Source organism: Odocoileus virginianus, chromosome 8 (assembly GCF_023699985.2).
Source record: "Odocoileus virginianus isolate 20LAN1187 ecotype Illinois chromosome 8, Ovbor_1.2, whole genome shotgun sequence".
NCBI lineage: Eukaryota > Metazoa > Chordata > Mammalia > Artiodactyla > Cervidae > Odocoileus > Odocoileus virginianus.
The window spans coordinates 37,708,126-37,732,588 of record NC_069681.1 but is presented as its reverse complement, the minus strand read 5'-3'; the positions used below and the strand labels follow the sequence as shown (position 1 = coordinate 37,732,588).

At 42.2% G+C, this 24,463-nt stretch overlaps 1 protein-coding gene across 1 annotated transcript in view; it reads right to left on the bottom strand.

Annotated features, from left to right (window-relative positions):
• Positions 1-24,463, bottom strand: part of LOC110127204 (ATP-binding cassette sub-family C member 4-like) — a 209,737-nt gene that overhangs the window by 87,685 nt on the left and 97,589 nt on the right. Inside the window, 1 exon segment of the mRNA XM_020877316.2 lies at positions 3,856-4,006. Within this exon segment, the coding sequence (XP_020732975.2) occupies positions 3,856-4,006 (151 nt within the window).

Genomic DNA, 24,463 nt, shown 5'->3' with positions numbered 1-24,463 from the left:
GTTGCTTCCTGACCTGCATACAGGTTTCTCAACAGGCAGGTCAGGTGATCTGGTATTCCGATCTCTTTAAGAATTTTCCACAGTTTGTTGTGATCCGCACAGTCAAAGGCTTTGGCATAGTCAGTAAAGCAGAAGCAGATGTTTTTCTGGAACTTTCTTGCTTTTTCGATGATCCACCGATGTTGGCAATTTGATCTCTGGTTCCCCTGTCTTTTCCTAAAGGAGATCAGTCCTGTGTATTCATTGGAAGGACTGATGCTGAAGCTGAAACTCCAATACTTTGGCCACCTCATGCGAAGAGTTGACTCATTGGAAAAGACCTGATACTGGGAGGGATTGGGGGCAGGAGGAGAAGGGGACGACAGAGGATGAGATGGTTGGATGGCATCACCGACTCGATGGACATGAGTTTGAGTAGACTCTGGGAGTTGGTGGTGGACAGGAGGCCTGGTGTGCTGCGATTCATGGGGTCGCAAAGAGGCGGACACAACTGAGAGACTAAACTGAACTCCTCTGCCTTTTTAAAATCCAGCTTGAACATCTGGAAGTTCATGGTTCATGTATTGTTGAAGCCTGGCTTAGAGAATTTTGAGCATGAGTTTGCTAGTGTGTAAGATGAGTGCAATTGTGTGGTAATTTGAACAGTATTTAGCATTGCCTTCCTTTGGGACTGGAATGAAAACTGACCGTTTCCAGTCCTGTGGCCACTGCTGAGTTTTCCAAATTTGTTGGCATATTCAGTGTAGCACTTTCACAGCATCATGTTTTAGAATTTTAAATAGCTCAACTGGAATACCATCACCTCCACTAGTTTTCTTTCTAGTGATATTTCCTAAGGCCCACTTGACTTCACATTCCAGCATGTCTGGTTCTAGGTGAGTGATCACACCACCGTGGTTATCTGGGTCATGAAGATCTTTTTTGTACAATTCTTCTGGGTATTCTTGCCACCTCTTCTTAATATCTTCTGCTTTTGTTAGGTCCATACCATTTCTGTCCTTTATTGTGCTCATCTTTGCATGAAACGTTCCCTTGGTATCTCTAATTTTCTTCAAGAGCTCTCTAGTCTCTCCCATTCTATTGTTTTCCTCTATTTCTTTGCACTGATCACTGCCGAAGGCTCTCTCCTTGTTATCTCCTTGCTATCTCTCCTTGCTATTCTTTCGAATTCTGCACTTAGATGGGTATATCTTTCTTTTGCTCCTTTGCCTTTAGCTTCTCTTCTTTTCTCAGCTACTTGTAATGCCTCCTTTAACAACCTTTTTGCATTTCTCTTTCTTGGGAATGGTTTCTAAAAACAGTTTTAAAACCCAGTACTTCCTCTTTAAAAAGCCTTAGGAAGAGGCGAGGGTGGGATGTTTCGAGAGAATAGCATCGAAACATGTATATTATCTAGGGTGAAACAGATCATCAGCCCAGGCTGGATGCATGAGACAAGTGCTCGGGCCTGGTGCACTGGGAAGACCCAGAGGGATCGGGTGGAGAGGGAGGTGGGAGGGGGGATCGGGATGGGGAATACATGTAAATCCATGGCTGATTCATGTCGATGTATGACAAAAACCACTACAATATTGTAAAGTAATTAGCCTCCAACTAATAAAAATAAATGAAAAAAAAAAAAAAAGCCTTAGGAAGTACCCACCTCTCTACTTTCTTGTGGATGGGAAGTGGCCCTTTCCCCAGGCATAAATCTCAGTCACACATTCCTTGTGGAACAACTCCTCTTTGAATGTACCGGAGACCTGCTTTGCAACAAGACTGTTGAATGGCTCCATTTCATGGTGGTCAGTTGTGTCTGACTCTTTGTGACTCCATGGACTGTAGCCCATCAATCTCCTCTGTCCATAGAGCTTTCCAGGCAAGATTACCAGAGTGGGGTGACACTTCCTACTCCAGGGGATCTTCCTGACCAAGGCACTGAACCTGTGTCTCTTGCATCTCCTGCATTTCAGAAGGATTCTTTATCACTAGTGCACCTGGGAAGCCCAACTCCATTTCATGAGCAACCTCAAATCATAAAACATGTGAGGCCTTGTCTACAGAAGACTGGATGGAGTTCTTCACTTCCTTTTCTACCTCCCCATGTCCTACCATCCTACCAAGTCACATCAGCAGGACATCACACAACCTGGACTCTACTGCTCTGCATCCTATTCAAATACCTCTTAAGACCAGACCTCATGGAAGTTTAGCTGATTCTCCTGATGACCAAAAATTTTTCTACAGTTTTTATGAAACCGACAACCACTCTCTATTATGCAAATACTTAGGATAAATGCCTCTTAAGAGTTTATTATTAAAAACAAAACATGCAAATACCACAATAAAAATCTCTTTTGTTTTGATAAACTTAGATTTTTTTTTTCCACTCTGTATCTATTAGATACTAAGAATCATGAAACTCAATATACTTCTCTTCTTGGCTTGATTTCTGGAAAGTTCACTAGTAACTATCCATGGTTAAGGTTTGTGATATCAATATAAATGTCTTCCTTTTTTTTTGGCTCTTGCCAAAAGGTATACTTTTAAAAAATACATTTAACAATTCTACTTTCCTTATGATTTCTTATAATTTTTATTATTAATGAAATATGTTTGTGCATTAATGTGATAAGCTCTGAATGAATCTATCCTCTGTGAATATCTGTAGAACAGAAGGATCAATCATAAAATGTGTTCCCCATCATTCTAAAGCTACAAAGGTAGATGGAATAATAGACTACATGTCTACTGAACAGATCCCATCCTGTGTCCTTCTAAGGGGATTCTTTTCAGCATCATTTATATGAATAGCTTTGGGGATGGTAGAACACAAACAGTGTGTTCACCCCAAATAATATTGATGATAAAGGGTAAACCTGAAAATAACAGCACTTAGCTTTTCCAAACATTTAACAACTGCAACTTACTTGCCATCTTTTAGGTATGTGAAAAAGTGAATATTTCAAATGTATCATTTCTGGTAGATGAGTGTATTTCCTGATACCTCCTTTCCTTTTCCTAATTTTTTCCTTTCTGTGTCATATCTAGTAACTCTGGGGTAAGAAAAATCCCCTTTTCCTTGTACATTCATTCCAGAGTAATGAAATATTTTATTTTTAAGAAAAGTATTTATGGAGTGGCTGCTCTGTTAGAAAGTATATCATGAACAAGACATAAATGGTCCCTATCCTGATGGTGCTCAAATTCACCTGCTGCTGCTGCGAAATCGCTCAGTTGTGTCTGACTCTGTGCGACCTCATGGACTGTAGCCCACCAGGCTCCTCTCTCTGTGGGATTCTCCAGGCAAAAATACTGGAGTGGGTTGCCATTTCCTTCTCCAGGAGATCTCTCTGACCCAGGGATTGAACCTGTATCTGTTATGTCTCCTGCATTGACATGTAGATTCTTTACCACTAGCGCCAACTGGGAAGCTGCCCTTGAACTAGTCAATACGTGGTGCCTCAGCCTTCCTGTCCGTGAAATGGAGAGATGCTAGACTGTCTCTGATGGTTAGGATGCAGCTCTATTTGAAAGCCAGTGATGACCCCCAGGTGCCTGCAAAAACTAATCTTCCCAGGATTCCACCCAGAAAAGTAGTGGATCTGGGATGTCTAAGAAGCAGGAGGTAAACAGTTCCCTGGAATCAGGATGTGGCAGGGCAAACTCACCTCTTTGTGCTAAAATACAAAGCTACAGCCGACCTGCCACCTTAAGGGCCACACTGAACAGGGCCCATAATATTCAATTACCTATCATTAGCTTAGTGAGAAATTCCAGAAGACAGTCTGCAGGATTTCAGGGGTCTGGTTAATGAAATGCCATAAAGGAAAGCCAGCCTACTTTGCCAAACCAACCTGAGAGTCCCGTACTCACTTGCACATTCCAGGCGTTTAACATCTAGTGAAGTCTCTGAGAAGTACCACTGGAGAAAAAAGAAAGCAATACCAAGGGGAATCACGGGTATTGCAATCCAAGGAGTCACTGCCACCATCACGCCTACTATACCAATCACAAGTAGAAATGTCTGAAATAGTGAAAATAGATACAGAGGCATCTTTGTCAAGGATTTTTTTCAAAGATAAGCTTTAATGTTTTGTTAGGATTAAACTCTTTTCCTAAAAGATGTGTTGGAATAATAGGGAATGTTTTCCCATCCAAAGAAATAAAATAATACGTGGTCCTCGTGGTATTTATTGCATTTGTCAAACATTATGAAGAGAACTTTTCAGGTATTAGCTCCTTTGGTACACTCAGTAGCCCTATGAGGCAGGCATTACTACTTTTAACAGATGAGAGAATATTTGAAACTCCCAGGGAAAAAGACTTGAATACCAAACTATCAGGAGTCAATAGGTGTTACTAGAGATGAGCAAGCAGGTATCACAGATGAGGAATCCAGAAGTCTCAGCTATACATATCAGGATATAAAAGTGATTATAAATTGATTATAAATTCAGTGTCCAGAAAAGTAGGAAAAAATTCAAATATTGATCTTTGGAAGTAGGAATTCTGTGTTTTGGTTTTCTATCCATAGTTAACATTTACTGAGTGCTGACTGTGTACAGCACCACACATTCAACACTTCTTGTGTATTAACTCATTAATCCTCACAATAGCCCTATGTAGTAACAATATTATCTCATTTTACAGATGGAGACACTGAGGCACATGGAGAAGAAAAACAACTTGATCACAACTCCAAAGCCTAAGCTGCAAACCTGCAGAGCCCATGTCATGAAATATTATGACACATTTAAGCTTGCCCCCAACATACATCCAACTTTCCACCATTATGCTAAGTATGTAAAATGTCCATTTCAAAGTCTAATGATTATAACACCAGCAGATACCATTTATCAGATGTTTATTGTACATAAGGCATTATGCCAAGAATTCTGTGAATATTCATTTAATCATCTCATCCCATAATGTGATTTTATGTTCAGAAATGACCTTGATCTAAAATGATGGCAGATAGAAACCAAATATTACATGCTGCTGCTTTAAATATCCATCTTTATAAGGCAAAGTATGATATCATGGTGGACAACTTCAGGCGACAGGAATGCAATCAACACTTAGTGTCTGCCTGCTATGGAAGTGGGGTCAGTACTGGGGACATGGAGATTCACATGGTCTGGGTCAAGGCTTCTGAAGTTTGTGATCTCAGGTAGAGACAAATCCATGACAATCTGCAAAGGCAGAGAGGGCAGAGGAAACACAGGGAAGAATATATGAACACCTTTTTGAGAAATCTAAGAGAGACTGATAACTGAATTTCACAGGCTGGTTTAACAGAGTAGCATGAATAATTTGCAGGTAGTAATCATACTTCATACAAATTTTGACCAAAAAAGAGGCAGGAGGAGGAGGTTTAGATGCTTGTCTGAGTTAGCACTGGTTTTTCTGAGTCCTCTCAGCACCAGCACCTGCATCCCATGCTCTCCAGCCCAGGGTCTCCCCCTCCTTGTCACTCAGGACTGGCCCCGGCACATCTCTATGGAATGGGTTAGTGGGGTAGTGTCTGCATCACAGAGATTGGGGTTATCATTGCACAGCTCTTCCAGATCAGTTTTTCAGAGGATCTTCACAACTGTCTTGTGAATGAGAAAAGTAAGAACTATCATTCCCATTTATAGATAAGAAACATGAAGCTTGGAGGGCAAGTGGCTGCCCTAAGTTTTTCCAGGAAGGACTGCAGGTCATGGAGAAAGATAGGAATGGTTTGTACTCAGGAAATCCAAGAGCCACAGTTGCAGGAAGAGGAGCCTGGAAAGAGGAGGAAACTCCCAGAACTGTTACTCTGTAGCCAGGAGCCCTTGTGAAGCAAACTGCATTATCTGGATGGAGATCCATGTGCTTTTCCTGCTTCTCTCATCTGTGCCATGGTATCAATATAAAACTCAGGGTGAAGAGGAATGCAACCTTGAAGAAGCAAATTCCAGTCATAAATGGAGAAAAACAGAGCTGTCTGACCTCGCTCCTATTAGACCTACAAATGAACAATGTTATAGTTACTGGATTAACTGTGCATCCCACCCTGTTACACCCTTTGTGCTCATGAAGAGGGTCCTGCTCACTGCTTCCATGTCTGGTCTTGAAAGTCACTAGGGGTGTCATCATTAATTGTTAGAGAAAAAACCTGCTGAAATATCAATCAGGAAAAAAATTCAAATTACAGTCTTTGTTTGTTTTATTAGCAGATTCACATCACTTGACTGGACAATATTCACCAGTTTCAATCATCTGTTTCTACACAGTTAAGGGCCTTTAATGACAATCCAGCCTGGCAGACAACCTGGGAAGCAGACGTGAGATCAAAATGAAGGCAGTTATGCCAATGCTTTTTCCTTGGGTGCCCATTAAAGATCAGTAACTATTGCTTTCAAAAGATCCCCAGTTAGGTTCTGTCCTTCAGATTTCATGCCCTTAAATTCTGAAGCAATACAATTTGACTTTCTCTAAGAGTTTTCTTTCTACATGAAGATCATACTGTAGCCAGTCTTATACTGGATTAATTATTATATTATATAAACATATGTATATATATGCACACATTGTATAGGTTTATACACAAAACCTATTTGATTATACATTTATAAGAATCTATGTATATACATTTATGAATATTTTATTTATTGCCAGCTCTCTCAAACTCTTTACAAAAGTTGGCAGAAAGCAAACATAGGATCTGAGCAAAAAGTCAACACTCTAAAGAAGAAAATAGAAGATTCTGGGGTGCAATAAACATCCCTTCCTTGAAGCCAATCTCATATCTTCCTTCTACATTCCTAGGAATTCCAAAGAGCCTAATCCAAGCCACACACACAATTCCCCCCATCTGATCGGATTTCAGGCCCATCTGATAGCCAACCTCACCACGGCCAGTGCTTCTGTACCTCTGTCTCACTATGGCACAGAGACAATGATGTGTAAACAGCAAGAAGCATGTTGACCCAGAAGCAAGTGACCCAAGTCCTAATGTCCTGAGAAATAAGGGGAATCATTGTTTTGATATGCTTATAACCTACTTGGAACACACCATTTGAGAATTCTATCCAAAGTCCATGTTCATATGAATAAATGCAAAAATTCTAGGATAAAGTCTTTCACCTGAAAGCACATGGTGATCTTTCACAAGGCAGAACAATTCTTCAGTTTGCAGAGAAGATACACTTGGAGGAGAAATTCCATTAGCCAGGTATTGAGATATCTGAGACTTAATTTTAAAGAGGGTTTAGGGTGTACCCTCCTGAAAATTAACAGGGATGGTAAGACCCTACACCTACTTTTAATCTCAGTAAAGCTGGGATATATCAATGTTATAAAAGGATGGTTCAGTTCAGTTCAGTCTCTCAGTCATGTCAACTATTTGAGACCCAATGCATTTCAACATACCAGGCCTCCCTGTCCATCACCAACTCCTGAGTTTACTCAAACTCATGCCCATCAAGTTGATGATGCTATCCAACCACCTCATCCTCTGTCATCCCCTTCTCCTCCTGCCTCCACTCTTTCCCAGCATCAGGGTCTTTTCCAATGAGTCAGTTCTTCACATCAGGTGGCCAAAGTACTGGAGTTTCAGCTTCAACATCAGTCCTTCCAATGAATATTCAGGACTGATTTCTTTAGGATTGACTGGTTTGATCTCTTTGCAGTCCAAGGGACTCTCAAGGGTCTTCTCCAACACCACAGTTCAAAAGCATCAATTCTTCAGTGCTCAGCTTTCTTTATAGTCCAACTCTCACATCCATACATGACTACTGGAAAAACCATAGCTTTGACTAGACAGACCTTTGTTGGCAAAGTAATGTCTCTGCTCTTTAATAATATGCTGTCCAGGTTGGTCATAACTTTTCTTCCAAGGAGTAAGTGTCTTTTAATTTCATGGCTATAGTCACCATCTGTAGTGATTTTGGAGCCCCCAAAAATAAAATTATATTGGTGGGAATTAAGTGAGTTTAAGTACATGAAGTGCTTACCAGTTTATCTGTAACAAATATAAACTCTAGGTCCATTATTTTCACATTTCCATATGCTCTGCGTTACAGCAGCCAGGGGAGGAGGGAATGGTGTATTACAGATTTAAGGACTTAAATAACCTTAAGAACCTCATGAAATTGGACCCTAAGAGGCCACTCATTCTAACCCCTGGAACAGTTTTCTACTATCCAAGGATATATCAGAGAAGGTGATACTTTTCTTAGTCATGGTGATGATGTCACATGTAGCAAAGTGACTGTGGCTTTTCTGAAGCCACAGACTAATTGAATCTAAGGTCTGTTTTATTTAAAGAAGTACTTTTAGAGATAATGATCAATAAATCTCATTTATTACAGGTTTTTGTCCTCTCTGTATTTTTGTCCCAATTCTAGGTCTTCAAAAAATTGATAACCTTAGGGATATGGCAGCAAGCCAAGGTTTTTAGAGATGTTTATTTTCTTATTCCATATTCTCTTTCTGTTTCAATTTTGTTTCTTCTATGAGAAGACTTACTGTGAATATTTATGGGAAACTAAGGGGAAAAGTGGAAAACCTCTGAATAACTAAACCAAACTAAATTATTCAATTCAGTCCAAAGAGAAGATCAAATTGACTTTTCCTATTCCATGCACCATGAACTGGTCTATTCATATCAATGGAAGGACAAAAGCTAGATTTTTTATACTAGTGAATCTTAGGAAATTCAACTGTGTATGCTCCAGTTCAACCTCTTGGCACAGGCAAACAGCCTGGTTAAGATGTCAGGATGACTAAGGTAGTCATCACACCATCTCCCCTCTTCAGAAAGGATGCTGTCCTGTGAAGCAATTTCTGACAAACCAGTCAGTTCAGTGACTCAGTCATGTCTGACTCTTTGCAATCACATGGACTTCAGAACGTCAGGTTTCCCTGTAAATCACCAACTCCTGAAACTTGCTCAAACTCATGTCCATTGAGTAAGTGATGCCATCCAACCATCTCATCCTCTGTTTTCCCCTTCTCCTACTGCCTTCAATCTTTCCCAGCATTAGGGTCTTTTCCAGTGAGTCAGTTCTTCACATCAGGTGGCCTAAGTATTGGAGTTTCAGCTTCAGCATCAGTCCTTGCAATGAATATTCAGGACTGATTACCTTTAGGATTGGCTGATTTGATCTTTCAGTCCAAGGGACTCTCAAGAGTCTTCTCCAAAATCACAGTTCAAAAGTATCAATTCTTCAGTGTTCAGCCTTCAGTTATGGTCCAACTTTCACATCCAAGCATGATGACTAGAGAAACCATAACTTTAACTAGATGAAACTTTGTCACCAAAGTAATGTCTCTGCTTTCTATTATGCTGTCTAGGCTGATCATAGCTTTTCTTCCAAGGAGCAAGCTTCTTTTAATTTCATGGCTACAATCACAATCTGCAATGATTTTAGAGCATAAGAAGATAAAGTCTGTCACTGTTTCCATTCTTTCGCCATCTATTTGCCATGCAGTGACGGGACTAGATGCCATGACCTTTGTTTTTTGACTGTTGAGTTTTAAGCCAACTTTTTCACTCTCCTCTTTCACTTTCATCAAGAGGCTCTTTAGTTCCTCTTTGCTTTCTGCCATAAGGGTGGTGTCATCTGCTTATCTGAGGTCATTGATATCCTGGCAATCTTGACTCCAGGTTCTACTTCATCCAGTCCAGCATTTCATGTGATGTACTCTGTGTATAAGTTAAATAAGTAGGGTGACAGTATAGAGCCTTGTTGTATTCCTTTCCCAATTTGGAACCAGTCTGTTTTTCCATGTTCGGTTCTACCTGTTTCTTCTAGACCTGCATGTACATTTCTCAGGAGGCAGGTAACCCAGATAACCAGGATGGTGTGATCACTCACCTAGAGTCAGACATCCTGGAATGTGAAATCAAGTGGGCCGTAGGAAGCATCACTAGGGACAAAGCTAGTGAAGGTGATGGAATTCCAGCTGAGCTACTTCAAGTCCTAAAAGATGATGCTGTGAAAGTGCTGTACTCAATATGCCAGCAAATTTGGAAAACTCAGCAGTGGCCACAGGACTGGGAAAGGTCAGTTATTCCAATCCTGCACAATTGCACTCATCTCACACACTAGCAAAGTAATGCTCAAACTTCTCCAAGCTAGGCTTCAACAGTATGTGAACTGAGAACTTCCAGATTTCAAGCTGGAGTTCAAAAAGGCAGAGGAACCAGAGATCAAATTCCCAACATCAGTTGGATCATAGAAAAAGCAAGAGAATTCCAGAAAAACATTACTTCTGCTTTATTGACAAACCACACTGGCATCTAAATAAATAAACCAGAACTAAAGGAGACACATGTACCCCAATGTTCATCACAGCACTGTTTATAATAGCCAGGACATGGAAGCAACCTAGATGCTCATCAGCAGATGAATGGATAAGGAAGCTATTTTACATATACACAACGGAATACTCAGCCATTAAAAAGAATTCATTTGAATCAGTTCTAATGAGATGGATGAAACTGGAGCCCATTATATAGAGTGAAGTAAGCCAGAAAGATAAACACCAATACAGTATACTAATGCATATATATGGAATTTAGAAAGATGGTAACAATAACCCTTATGCAAGATAGAAAAAGAGACACAGTTGTATAAAACAGACTTTTGGACTCTATGGGAGAAGGCGAGGGTGGGATGATCTGAGAGAACAGCATCGAAACATGTATATTATCAAATGTGAAACAGATCACCAGCCCAGGTTGGATGCATGAGACAAGTGCTTGGGGCTGGTGCCCTGGGATGACCCAGAGGGATGCGATGGGGAGGGAGGTGGGAGGGGGGTTCAGCATGGGGAACACATGTAAATCCATGGCTGATTCATGTCAATGTATGGCAAAAACCACTACAATATTGTAAAGTAATTAGCCTCCAACTAATAAAAATAAATGGAAAAAAAAAGTCTCTAACAAACTTGGCTAGAATAACTAGGCAACTAACTACATTTGAGTATACAAAACTTAACGCAAAATGCATCAGTTTCTAAAAAAGCTAGAACAATAGGAAAATATCTTCATACTTCTAAAGATACAGAAAGATTTCTTAGGATTCATAAGCATACCATAAGAGAAATTAAAGGTAAACATGACAGGATAACCAGCAGGAAGGCTAGGGGTCTCCAAATGGAGGAAATACACTGCAAGTATCAGACATTTTTTTGTCTCTCTCTTATGGTTAGGAGGAAACAAACTACAAGCGTCAGATTTTTTTCCTTCTCTATACGAAATTAAAAGATGTCTTTTAAAATTCTGTGTTGCCACGACGACACCTGGTTCCACCTGAACTTAACTTTTCTCAAACCTTGAGCTAACCAATGCATTGCTTTTATGGAAATGTTTTTCTCAAGCTATGATAATGAACTATGTTTTTACCCTAGACTCTGTCTTCAGGTCAGTTCTGCCTAAGACTCAGAACAGACTTGAAAAACCAGTATGTTTTACTCATCCAAACGTTCTCTTATGCTTTGTTAATGAGAGTATGTCTTTGCTTGGAAACCTGCCTTTTTTCAAGATTCAGTAAATCACTTTATGGCCCAGGAAAACACCTTGTGCCAATGTTATCTCAAAATGCATGTTGTGGGTGAGGGGCTGGGTGAGGGGCCACAAGTGATTTTGCTGCCCAGGAAAATAAAATCTGTCACTATATCCCCTTTTACCCAATCTGTTTACCATGAAGTTGTTAGGTAGTTAGAATAAGAAAAAGGAGTCCAGAATGGCGGTGGCTCAAAGATAAGGAAGGGAAGAGCCCACAAAAATAGAATAAAGGAAGGTCCAAGGACTGGAGTGAGGACCTCAGGTAAAACAAACAGCACTCCTGGATAGCCCAATTTACATAGGGCTGGCCCAGGGGTAGGAGAAGAAACAAATAAAAAGAGGAGCCAAAATTGGGCGGGGGGCCTCTCTTCTCTTCGAGTCTTTTGGGTCAGCATGCCCTCATGACTCGAGGATGTATTTTCCTTTACTTTCTAAATAAAACTGAGCTATAGCACTGAGCTGTAACACTGGTCTGTCCAAGGGCTTTAACACTGGTCCATCTGAGAGTGTAACGCTGGTCTGTTCGTCGCCTCAAATTTTTGTTGTGATGAGACAGAACTGAGGAAATTACAAACTCCCCAACACCTATGGTGCCATGACTCGGATTTAACCTGGCTGAAACCACCTCAGCTTGGCCCCCACAAGAAGGAGGCCAACAACAGCAGGAGCCCAACTCAGCAAAATCTCCCACGGTGGAAGCTGAACATGAAGAAAACCCAGTGCAGGGGAAGTGACAAAAGCCCAGTGTGCTGGAAACCAGGACAATGAAAAACAAATTCAGCAGAAAACTCATGCAGCCCAGTCTCAGACCTCCAGATAAGGGAGGAGGTCCTCGCTCCTATGGCTGGAATGACATATGCCTAACAAAATCTTAATTCCTTTACAATCTCTCGCTTCTAATCCTCTAATCCTCTAATCCTCCACGAACACGTGAGCGGCAGTGGGTGCAACTGAGGGACTCAGGCAGGGGCTACTCCTCAGTGTGTCCCAAAGGCTCCACTATCTGCTGGGCCCCCTAGCTGTTACCCAAGCCAGTGGGGGTTCTTCTGTCCTTCTGTCCTTAATCTTCTTTGCCCTAACGATAAGGCCAATGAAAACTATGAGCAGTGGTTAGATATTTAGCAGATTTTCCACCAGGTTATGAATGGGATTCCTCAGCATGTTTTTCCCACTGCTTTTTCCTATTGTCCTTCAACTCCTCTCTCTTGGGACTTGAGTCTGGCAAAAACCCATGGTGCCTGGCTTCAGGACCTAATGAAGCTCAGGTTCTGATGTCTCATTGCAAAAATTCTGTTAGAGACACAGAGATAGGTAAGAGGTGGATTTGCTTGGATTCAGGAGAAGCATACTCCACAGGGTGTGGGCCATCACAGAGGGAAAGTGGTGCAGTGTGGCTAGGTTTTGCAAGCTGGGTGAATTCATACACTAATGAGTGAGAGGATCATCCCAACCATTGGTGAACCACCCACTCCTCTGTCTTTTGACAGTGACTTGGAACTGTTCTGCCACCTCTGGGTGTGTCATTTAGCTTACAGATTGGGGATCAAGCTTTAGTTGAATTTGGCTTGTCATCTTGGACCCATTTGATTTTAATTGGTTTATGTTTTACCCTTGTGCTTTGTCATTCTTTCAAAAGTTGTGCCCTGCCCCACTTCCCTCCTGTTTCATGCTCTTTTCCTGCACCCCATCCAGACCCACAATGTTGCCTCTACAATCTTCTGGAGGGACAACCAGAAAATAGCTGACCCTTGGGAGGGAAATCCAGTATAATAGCCAATCCCTCTAGATATTCAGGCCTTCGTCTTCCATGTTTCCTACAACATGTGCAACATCAACATCTGTCAGTAAACCTGATAGGGCGGGTGACACACACACACAGTGCCTGCTAGAAGTCCATCTGTTGGTGGCATCCCTTCAAAGGCAAGTGGGCTTCCAGGGATAATGTTTGCCACTTTGGGAGTTAGCCCTGCAAGCTGTTTGGGCCCAAACTCTTACCACACTACTCCTAACGTTAGAAACATACCTCTGGATCAAATCTCCACTCCACTTTTATGGAACATCTGGTCTGTTTCCTCTTATCAGTTTGTTCTTAAGGCACTTACTAACTCCTACAACCAGGACCCTGCCCCCTTGTAGGCAACATCACTCAACCCAACCTATTATGAAACTACTGTTAATACCCCTAACAGGACCAGATAATCCACTCCTTTGTCATTACTTCTGCTATTACCTAAAGTGGGTCTATGAAAATGAAATGTTTACCATTGGAAACACCCTAAACTGCTCTTATTGAGGACTAGGGGAGGAAATCAGTGACTTACATTCTCTCAGAACAATAAGAGGATAAGCCTTATGGCTGTTTCTCCAGGTGCCAAAGCTCAGGGCACAGGCTTGGGTTGCTTTACATTATGATATCTATTCCCACCTGTGGTGAACAAACTGGCAATAAGTTAAAATTACAACCCCTTAATCCTACCCAGCACTGGTCACTCTGGAGACCTTGGGGGATGCCCAATTCCATCCCAGGAGGTTGACCTGCCTCAACCTGCCTAGGGATCCAGATCCCAGGAGGTTGTCATGCCTCAATCTGCTTAGGGATCTGCCAGTCCTGGGGGGTCCCAGGAGGTCAACCTGCCTTGACCTGCCTAGGGATCTGGTCCTCGAAAGGTTGTCATGCCTCAGCCTGCTCAAGGATCTGCTGGTCCAGGGGTCCCAGGAAGTCGACATGCCTTGACCTGCCCAGGGACCCAAATCTTGGGAGGCTGACCTGCCTCGACCTGCCTGGGGATTTGATCTCCAGGAGGCTGTCATGCCTCAGCTTACCTGGGAATCTTCACCCTGACCCAGGGATGCCTGGCTCTCAGGTTGAAACAGTACTGGATAAGATAAGCTTCAGAAAGACTCATCCATAAGGAAGTCCACCCATGGAAATAGAAGGAAGTCTATTACTTGTGGGACTGTGCCCAGACTCAGCAATAATTCAGGAGCCCAATGAAAACACCATTGCCTTTCTGGAAAGGCTAAAAGAGGCCCTCTAAAAGTTTACTAATCTGGACTTAGACTCTTATGAGGGACAGGTGATTTTAAAGGACAAATTCCTGTCCCTATGTGCATCAGACATCAGGATAAAGTTACAACAGCTACAGCAGCAGGACCCTGTTGCTTCTTCAGATGGTGGTCCAGACAACCACCAATACCTTTTATAACAGAGGACAGGAGAGGGAGTTCAAGGCCCAGGAAAGTGAGAAAAGGAAATAGGCAAGGCATGCCCAGATGGTGGCCGTCCTCCAGGGAAGCCCTATGGCAAACCCCGAGTCTTTAAAGGATAGGGCATAAGGCAAAAACCTCATCTGTAGACAGGCAAGGCATTGGGCCAAAGAGTGTCCAAACCATGACAAGTCTCCTAAAAAGGCTTGCTACAAATGCCATCAATTGGGACATTGGGTGGCACTCTGCCCTCAGGACCCAAGAGCCTCAAGGTCAAGCCCCAAGCCTTTCCTCACAATGGTTCAACAGGACTGAAGTGGCCCAATGCAGCAGCCTGCCTGTCACAGATGACCATCAAAGGGCTGGAGCCAAGGGTGAAACCAGATGTGGCAGGTAGCTCTGAGAATTTCTTGGTTGACACATGGGCTACCTACTCTGTCCTGACCTCCTGCTCCAGAGCCTTCTTCTAAACTTGTACCATTCTGTGTACTACAGGAAAAACAATTACAAAAGATTCAACTGAACACTTCTTTGTTGTTGGGATGGACATGTATTTTCTCACCAGTTTCTGGTGCTCCGAGTGTCCTACTCATGTATTGAGAAAGATATACTAACTAAACTGGGGACCACCATTGTGATGGGAAGATCTTCAGCCCCGAGAGCCCTACAGCTTCTGGTTACTACTGAGGAACCCATTACACACTCTCCAATAGAGAGGGACCAAAAACTAAGGGAGAACAAAATTAACCCCCAGGTGTGGGACCAGAGGACTCCTGGACAAGCCCACCAAGTTGAACCTATCATCATTGTACTCTGAGATCCCACTGGGTTTCCTAACTGGAAACAATATTTCTTCAGAAGAGAAGCTCAGGAAGGACTCATTTCAGTTCAGTTCAGTCACTCAGTTGTGTCTGACTCTTTGCAACCCCATGAACCACAGCACTTCAGGCTTCCCTGTCCATCACCAACTCCCAGAGTCCACCCAAACCCATGTCCATTGAGTTGGTAACACCATTCAACCATCTCATCCTCTGTCGTCCCCTTCTCCTCTTGCCCTCAATCTTTTCCAGCATCAGGGTCTTTTCCAATAAGTCAGCACTTCACATCAGGTGGCCAAAGAATTGGAGTTGCAGCTTCAACATCAGTCCCTCCAGTGAACACACAGGACTGATCTCCTTTGGGATGGACTGGTTGGATCTCCTTGCAGTCCAAGGGACTCTCAAGAGTCTTCTCCAACACCACAGTTCATAAGTATCAATTCATTGGCGCTCAGCTTTCTTTGCAGTCCAACTCTCACATCCATACATGACTACTGGAAAAACCATAGCCTTGACTAGACAGATCTTTGTTGACAAAGTAGTGTCTCTGCTTTTCAACATGCTGTCTAGGTTGGTCATAACTTTCCAAGGAGTAAACATCTTTTAATTTCATGGCTGCAATCACCATCCACAGTGATTTTGCAGCCCAGAAAAATAAAGTCAGCCACTGTTTCCACTGTTTTCCCATCTATCTGCCATGAAGTGATGGGAGCGGATGCCATGATCTTAGTTTTCTGGATGTTGAGCTTTAAGCCAACTTTTTCACTCTCCTCTTTCACTTTCATCAAGAGGCTCTTTAGTTCTTCTACACTTTCTGCCATAAGGGTGGTGTCATTTACATATCTGAGGTTATTGATATTTCTCCCAGTAATCTTGATTCCAGCTTTTGCTTCCTCCAGCCCAGTGTTTCTCATGATGTACTCTGCATATAGGTTAAATAAGCAGAGTGACAATATACAGCCTTGACATACTCCTTTTCCTATTTGGAACCAGTGTGTTGTTCCATGTCCAGTTCTAACTGTTGCTTCCTGACCTGCATACAGGTTTCTGAAGAGGCAGGTCAGGTGGTCTGGTATTTCCATCTCTTTCAGAGTTTTCCAGTTTATTTTGATCCACACAGTCAAAGGCTTTGGCTTAGTCCATAAAGCAGAAAGAGATGTTTTTCTGGAACTCTCTTGCTTTTTTGATAATCCATCGGATGTTGGCAATCTGATCTCTGGTTCCCCTGCCTTTTCCAAAACCAGCTTGAACATCTGGAAGTTCATGGTTCATGTTTTGCTGAAGCCTGGCTTGGAGAATTTTGACCCTTACTTTGCTAGCTTTTGAGATGAGTGCAATTGTGCAGTAGTTTGAGCATTCTTTGGCATTGCCTTTCTTTGTGATTGGAATGAAAACTGACCTTTCCCAGTCCTGTGCCCATTGCTGAGCTTTCCATATTTGCTGGCATATTGAGTGAAGTACTTTCACAGCATCATCTTTCAGGATTTGAAATAGCTCAACTGGAATTCCATCACGTCCATTAGCTTTGTTCATAGTGGACTACAGCTTCTAATAAATCAATTCCTTAGCTGAGGGCTATTGGTCCCCACCAATTCACCGTTTAACACCCCGATCCTCCCTGTAAAGAGAAAGGCTGGAACCTGGAGAATGGTTCAAGATCTCCAGATCATAAATGAAGCTATAATCCCCCTCCATCCCACAGTACTCAATCCCTATGTAATCTTGGGAGAAATCCCACCCAGTGCCAAGTGGTTTACAGTCTTGGATCTCAAAGATGCATTCCTTTGCATACCACTGGCTAAACAATCCCAGTATCTTTTTGCCTTCAAGTGGAAGGCTGCAGGAGCAAAACACCAACAGATGACTTGGACAGTATTACCACAGGGGTTCAGAGATAGCTCTCACCTGTTTGGGCAGGCTTTTAGCCAGGATCTCCAAGATCTGGACCTGGGACCTAATAGGAAAATATTACAATACATAGATGACCTACTAAATTCAGGTTCTAAACCTTTTGGCAGAGAGGGGATTTCAAGTCTACAGATGGTTAAGACAAAGGTCACTAACCTGGGAGCTTACACACTGGTCTAGGAGGCTATCCTCTGACTGAGTACAAGGAATCCTCCAGTTGCCCTCCCCCAGGACTCAAAAACAATTGCGAGCTTCCCTAGGGCTAACTGGGTATTGTAGAATCTGGATACCTAACTATGGTCTAATTGCCCAGCCCTTATAATGAAAATTTGAAGGGATAGGATGATTTAGTCCCACTCATGTGGGGAACTCCTAAAAAAAGGCAGAGGTCACACTAAAAAGAGCCTTAACTCAAGTACCTGCCTTAAGGTTGCCAGACCCAGAAAAAGCATTCCAACTTTATGTCCATGAAAAAGAAGGATTAGCCTTGAGAGTGTTAACTCAAAAGTTGGGATCTGAGCCCCAGCCTGTAGCTTACTTATCCAAGAGGCTCCCCCAACTCCCCAAGGCTGGCCTCCCTGCCTTTGAAATCTTGCAGGTATTGCAATCCTGATAGAAGATGCTTTTAAACTCTCCTTTGGGGGCAAACTAACTACTTTACCAGCCACCAAGTGAAACAACTCCTAAATGGGAGAGGCCATTTATGGATGTCTGATCAAAGAACCCTCAGACATCAAGTAGTGCTGATGGAAAATCCAGGTCTCACTATATCCCCTTGCGAGGTTCTTAACCCAGCCACCCTTCTGCCTATCCCCAAGGGCTCTCTCCCCTTTCACTCTTGCCTAGAAACCTTGGACCACTGGACAAAACCCCAAAAGGGATTGTCAGAAGATCCTCTGACCAATCCTGAGGAAATCTGGTACACTGATGGAAGCAACTTTCTTTTGGATGGAAAAGGAAGAGCTGGACATACAGTAGTCTCCAATTTTGAGACCACAGAAGCTACAGCTTTGCCATCAGGTCAACAAGCTACAACATGCAGTGCCAGTCCAACAAGGATATATAAAACTACAGCCAACCATGGAAAATATCACTCACACTTAGATGGACACTGCTATAAGGACTCTGAGGCTTGATACTACAAGAGGGGGAGACCCAATACCCCTTGCCATCCCAGTTCAGCAGGAAGTAGCCAAAAAGACTTCGATGTCTCTATTCCCAAAGAATTGGGGCTCCCATCTCTTGAGGGTGGAATGTTAGGTAGTTAGAATAGGAAAAAGGAGTCCAGAATGGCAGTGGCTAAAAATAAGGAAGGGAAAAGCCCACAAAAATAGAACAAAGGAAGGTCTGAGGACTGGAGTGAGGACATCAGGTAAAACAAACAGCACTCCTGGATAGCCCAATTTACATAGGACGGGCCTAGGGGGAGGAGAAAAACATAAAAAGACAAGCCACAATTGGGCCAGGGGCCTCTCTTCTCTTCAAGTCTTTTGGGTCGGCATGCCCTCATGTCTCAAGGATGTATTTTCCTTTACTTTCTAAATAAAACTGAACTATAACACTGAGATGTAACACTGGTCTGTCCGAGGGCTGTAACACCGATCTGTCCGTCGCTTCAAATTTTTGTTGTGACAAGACAGAACTGAGGAAATTACAAATTCCCCGACAAAGTGATGGGACCAGATACCATGATCTTAGTTTTTTGAAATTTGAATTTAAGCCAAATTTTACATTCTCTTCTTTCAACTTCATCAAGAGGCTCTTTAGTTCCTCTTTGCTTTCTGCCATTAGAGTGATATCATCTGCATAACTGAGGTTGTTGATATTTCTCCTGGCAACCTGGATTCCAGCTTGTGCTTCATCCAGCCCAGCATTTCATATGATGCATTCTGCATATAAGCTAAAAGGGCAGGGTGACAATATACAGCCTTGACATACTCCTTTCCCAGTTTTGAACCAGTCTGTTGTTTCATGTCTGATTCTGTTGTTTCTTGACCTCCATACAGATTTCTCAGAAGGCAGGTAAGGTGGTTTGTATTCCCATCTCTTCAAGAATTTGCCACAGGTGGTTGTGATCCACATGGTCAAAGGCTTTATCATAGTCAATAAAAAAGAAGTAGATGTTTTTCTGTAATTCCCTAGGTTTTTCTATGATCCAATGGATACTGGCAATTTAATCTCTGGTTCCTCTGCCTTTTCTAAATCTAGCTTGCACATCTGAAAGTTCTCAGTTCACATACTGCTGAAGTCTGGCTTGAAGGATTTTGAGTCTTGCCTTGCTGGCATGTGAAATGAGTGCAGTTGTATAGTAATTTGAACATTCTTTGGCATTGTCCTTCTTTGGGATTGGAATGTAAGGTGACCTTTTCCAGTCCTGTGGCCACTGCTGAGTTTTCCAAGTTTGCTAGCATATTGAGTGCAGAACTTTCGCAGCATCACCACTTAGGGCTTGAAATATCTTAACAGGAATTCCATCACCTTCACTAGCCTTGCTTGCAGTAATGCTTTCTAAGGCCAACTTGACTTCACACTCTTGGATGTTTGCCCCTAGGTGAGTAAACACAATATCGTGGTTGTCTGGGCCTTTAAGACCTCTTTCGTAAAGTTCTCCTGTGTATGTATTCTTGCCACCTCTTCTTAATACCTTCTGCTTCTGTTAGGCCCTTGCCATTCTGTACTTTATTATGCCCATCTTTACATGAAATGTCTCCTTGGCATCTCTAATTATTTGAAGAGATCTCTAGTCTTTCCCAATGTAATCTGGCACTTTGGGCAAACTGTGTGAAAATTACACTAACTTGAAATATTTTGTGCTCAATGGTCTATTTTGAGAAGAGTTGATTTTAATTCTGTGAGTCTACATGGGAATGTGTCCATTTAAATCTTTACGGATTACAAAGCCTAGAAACTATGTGATGCAAACTCATGAGGTAATATTTACAAGCCTGAAAGTTGTCTGTCACAATAATTTTAATTCAACATCATGCCTTTAGCAGACTATTTCTACTACTTAAAAATACATTTGGTGTTTTCAAATAACAATACATTATTTAGTGTTCATCTGCATAACTGAGGTTATTGATATTTCTCCCAGCAATCTTGATTCCAGCTTGTGCTTCATCCAACCTGGCATTCTGCATGATGTACTTACTCTCCATATAATTGAAATAAGCAGGGTGACAATATACAGCCTTGACTTATGGCTGAAAGGAAAGAAGAACTAAAGCACCTTTCGATGAAAGTGAAAGAGGAGAGTGAAAAAATTGGCTTAAAACTCAACATTGAGAAAACTAAGATCATGCAGCTGATCCCATCACTTCATGGCAAATAGATGGGGAAACAATGGTAACAGTGACAGACTATTTTCTTGGTCACCAAAATCACCGCAGATGGTGACTGCAGCCATGAAATTAAAAAACGTTTACTCCTTGGAAGAAAAGTTATGACCAACCTAGATAGCATATTAAAAACCAGAGACATTACATTGCCAACAAAGGTCCGCCTAGTCAAGGCTATGGTTTTTCTAGTAGTCATGTGTGGATGTGAGAGTTGGACTATAAAGAAAGCTGAGCACTGAAGAATTGATGCTTTTGAACTGTGGTGTTGGAGAAGACCCTTGAGAGTCCCTTGGACTGCAGAGATCAAACCAGTCAATCCTAAAGAAATCAGTCCTGAATATTCCTGGAAGGACTGATGTTGAAGCTGAAACTCCAGTACTTTGGCCACCTGATGCGAAGAACTGACTCATTGGAAAAGACCCTGTGCTGGGAAAGACTGAAGGCAGGAGAAAGGAATGACAGAGGATGAGATGGTTGAATGGCATCACTGACTTGATGGACATGAGTTTGAGCAAGCTCCAGGAGCTGGTGATGGACAGGGCAGCCTGGCATGCAGCAGTCCATGGGGCTGCAAAGAGTCAGACACAAGTAAGTGACTGAACTGAAGTGAACTGATTTAGTGCTCAACATGTACTTAGTTTTTGTGCTAAGAATTTCATTAAAACAACTTCATCTTGTCTTCCCAATAAACCTTATGAAGTTGGTATTATTTTTCCTGTTTTAAAGAGAGGAAGTGTGGTTTTGTGCGTCAGAGATGGTAAGAGGATGATCTAGGACTCAAGCTTCAAAAGGGAGACTGAAGGCCTCCCCTCTCCATGACAGTTTAAAGCTGTTGACATTGTAAATGATTATCAGGTGCTGAGCTTAGTCACTCAGTCATGTCTGACTCTTTTCAACCCCATGGACTATAGCCCACTAGGCTCCTCTGTCCATGGGGATTCTCCAGTCAAGAATACTGGAGTGGGTTGCCATCCTCCTCCAGAGGATCTTCCCCAACCCAGGGATTGAATCTAGGTCTCCTGAATTGCAGGTGGATTCTTTATCATCTGAACCACCAATCACACTATACAAATTGATTTTTTTTTAATGCTGCCCCTCTTCTTCCTTTGGAATTGTGAACAACTCCCATTTTTCAATAACTATAATGTGACTGAACAGGCAAGATATCTGTAGTTATAACAGTCAGTGTACAAAATGGTGTACAAACTCGTGATCACACCTATTTGGGATGTGGTCTCTGAATGACATCACTTGAGGGGATGGACTGTCTTGAAGTGTGGACGCACTAGTCATAATCCAGGGTTTTCACACCTGCCATCACTACTTCAAAATATTAAACAAATTACTAAGATTTCATTTAAAACAATGAGAAGAAATTAGATAAGAAAAAGTATATGTAGTAAACCCTTTAGATGTAATAAAAATGAAAATAATCAAGTATTTTCCAAGGTTTATAAAATATGCCAAAGTTTATCAGAATCATCAGGGATGAGTTCCAACCCACTTGACATTAACTATATCCTTTTTAACAAAGCTGAACAAGCCCCTTCTCGACCCCACTCTCAATGGTGACAGCAAAGGCTGCTCCAAACTGTGTGTGCTTCTGGCGAAACCTCCTGTTCCACTACCCACAGAAGCATTTTCCTCTCCTCTGGGATCATAGGTCACTTCATAGAAACTCCATCCACTTTCTGGACCAGACTCCCTAACTGCTCCAGCTCCCACATCCAGTTTGCCTTTCAGGGCTTCCTCCAAGGTACCGGCACAATTCAGATTCCAAAGGCAGCAAGAGGTGAGTTTCTATATGGTTCCCTCCCCTGCGCTTCACTGACAGTTCAGTTGGTAAAGAATCTGCCTGCAATGCAGGAGATCCCAATTCAATTCCTTGGTAGAGAAGATCCCCTGGAGAAGGGAAAGACTACCCACTCCAGTATTCTGGCCTAGACAATTCCAAGGACTGTATAGTCCATGTGGTCACAAAGAGTTAGGCATGACTGAGCGACTTTCACTTTCACTTTGTTTTCCCTCTCCTGAGGCTTCTGAAAGAGGGCTTTGTGCCATGACTCACCCTTGTACCTCAGGGCCTCAACTTTAATCCCTATTTGTTGAAGAGAAGGAGAGAGAGAGAATACCACCCACCACCTCACACATACCCCCAACTCAAACTACAAACCTAAACAGCCAGCAACACTTCCTCAGACCCTACATTCCAGATGGGCCTCTCTCCTGCTTCATTCAAACTCCTTCCAGGAGTAGACCTGTCTTCACCTCAACTCCCTCCAGGCTTCCTGAATTTGCAGCCCATTGTGCTCTGGCCTCCTTACATCTGAAACCTGCTTCTCAGGTCACTGACACCTCCTGATTCCAAATCAACCAACAACTGCCTGTGGACTCATCTTCTCATTTGCACCGAACAGACCTGTTCTTCATCAGGTCTCCACCCTGTCTCCTCCTCTCTTTACTTGCTGTTCATTGTCTGTCTCCTCTGCTTGCCTCCTCTCTCAGCTTTCTCTCTAAATATCAAGGCCTCCATAAGTTTCTGAGGTTGGTCCCTAAACATGCCTCACTCTCTCTGGGCAATCTTATTCATCTTCACAGATTCAACTACTACCTTCTCAGTGAAGAATACACAGGTGCCATCCCAGGTCTCTCCCTCAAACACCAGACTCTTATGTCCAATGACCTTTAGGACACCTCCACCAGGAGGTCCCAGACTTCAAGATAATTGAACTACAAGTGGAAGAGTTGGGATTGGAGATCAGTGAGACTGAAATTTTCTCTCCTCACATGACTGAGAATGTTTTATCCTGAAATCAGACAGCATCTATCCCTGTCCCCTCTAGGTCATGCAAAAATGTGTGAGGGATTCTGATTATAAGGGCCAATTAACCATATGCCAAGCACACAGCAAGCAGGCCAGCCAACTTTGGAAAACCAAACTTGGCCTAGTTTATAGTAGCAAAGGAACAGAACCTTTCACAAAATCTTTTCAAAGTAATTAACAATCACTGTCAAGATATGACACTGCTTTACTGAAAGACTGCTTCTGGGGATAAGTAGCATAGCTAAGCCCCACAGGACACCTTTATAAAATAAGTTTGCAGGAAAAAAAAAAGCAGATATATCTTTGCACTAAAAGGCCTCTGCCTCTGAGTCTCAGCTTACTTCTCATTGGTAAAGAGTGGAAGGCTTTGCCCACAGGCTGTGCTGTTTGCATTCAGATATTCATTGCAGCATTTCTGTGTGAAGCTTTTGATAAATGCATTTCATTTCCAAAATAAACACTTAGGAAGTCACATAGCTTGAATCACTGAAAAGCAGACAGGAATAACAAATAAAACACCCCAGTAGAGCAATGATACTGAGTGAGGAAACCAGAGCTGAGATGACCCAGCATCATTCCTTAGAATCTCAAGTTCACAGACAAAATAAAGGCTGGATAGAAGTATTTCCATGGGTATTTCTGCCTTTCTTTTCTTTTTTTTTTTAAGATATGTTAAAACAGAACATTCAATGTATGAAAAGAAAACCTTCCAAAAACAAAAAAAGACATTTTCTGAGATGACTTTAAACCTGTAATCAAATTACTGGATTAAACACTTTGTATCATCAATAACTGCCCTTTATTGTCCTTGATCAAGTATTATTTTCACCTTACTATTACT